The 429-nt window shown below is 46.6% G+C and overlaps 1 protein-coding gene across 1 annotated transcript in view; it reads left to right on the plus strand.

Moving 5' to 3' along the window:
- The window catches only part of PHALS_02811 (hypothetical protein PHYSODRAFT_346122), a gene marked incomplete at both ends in the record, with an annotated part of 505 nt that extends 162 nt beyond the window's left edge, over positions 1-343 (plus strand). The window contains 2 exons of the mRNA XM_024717261.1: positions 38-199; positions 269-343. Of these exons, the coding sequence (XP_024582777.1) occupies positions 38-199; positions 269-343 (237 nt within the window). The remainder of the gene's footprint in view (positions 1-37; positions 200-268) is intronic.
- Between the last annotated feature and the right edge of the window lie 86 nt (positions 344-429).

Raw genomic sequence — 429 nt, forward strand, 5'->3', positions numbered from 1 at the left:
ACTTTTATTACGCAAACGTCACAGAAGAGACTATTAGGGTGAGACGCGCTTTCGCCTTCCCCCTCATGGCTTTTCTGCAGCATCGATTTTTGTTCAACTCGGAAAGAGGTCTACCTCGTCCTCTGTGCCAAGTTGTAACCTTCAGCGCCGCCAGGATTGTGATGTAGAATTGATAGATTTTCATGAAAGCTCGATTCAAGTAAGACTTCAAAAGAGTCCGGAGTCGATCCTTTAGCACACACAACGTGAGTCTAGCTATTGATTGAAGACTGGAATCGCGTGTGCTGGCTTTATGTTCTCATCGGCCCTTTGGTGGTTGACGCAGCTGTCGTACTTCGCGTAGTGCAACTCCACACTTTCTCGTGCTCGTAAATCTCTTGATCCATTGATGGCCTGCAAACTCTCACTCACTTTCGAATCTTCTACAAC

The sequence above is a fragment of the Plasmopara halstedii genome (assembly GCF_900000015.1).
Source record: "Plasmopara halstedii genome assembly, contig: Scaffold_2061, whole genome shotgun sequence".
NCBI classification, from domain to species: domain Eukaryota; phylum Oomycota; class Peronosporomycetes; order Peronosporales; family Peronosporaceae; genus Plasmopara; species Plasmopara halstedii.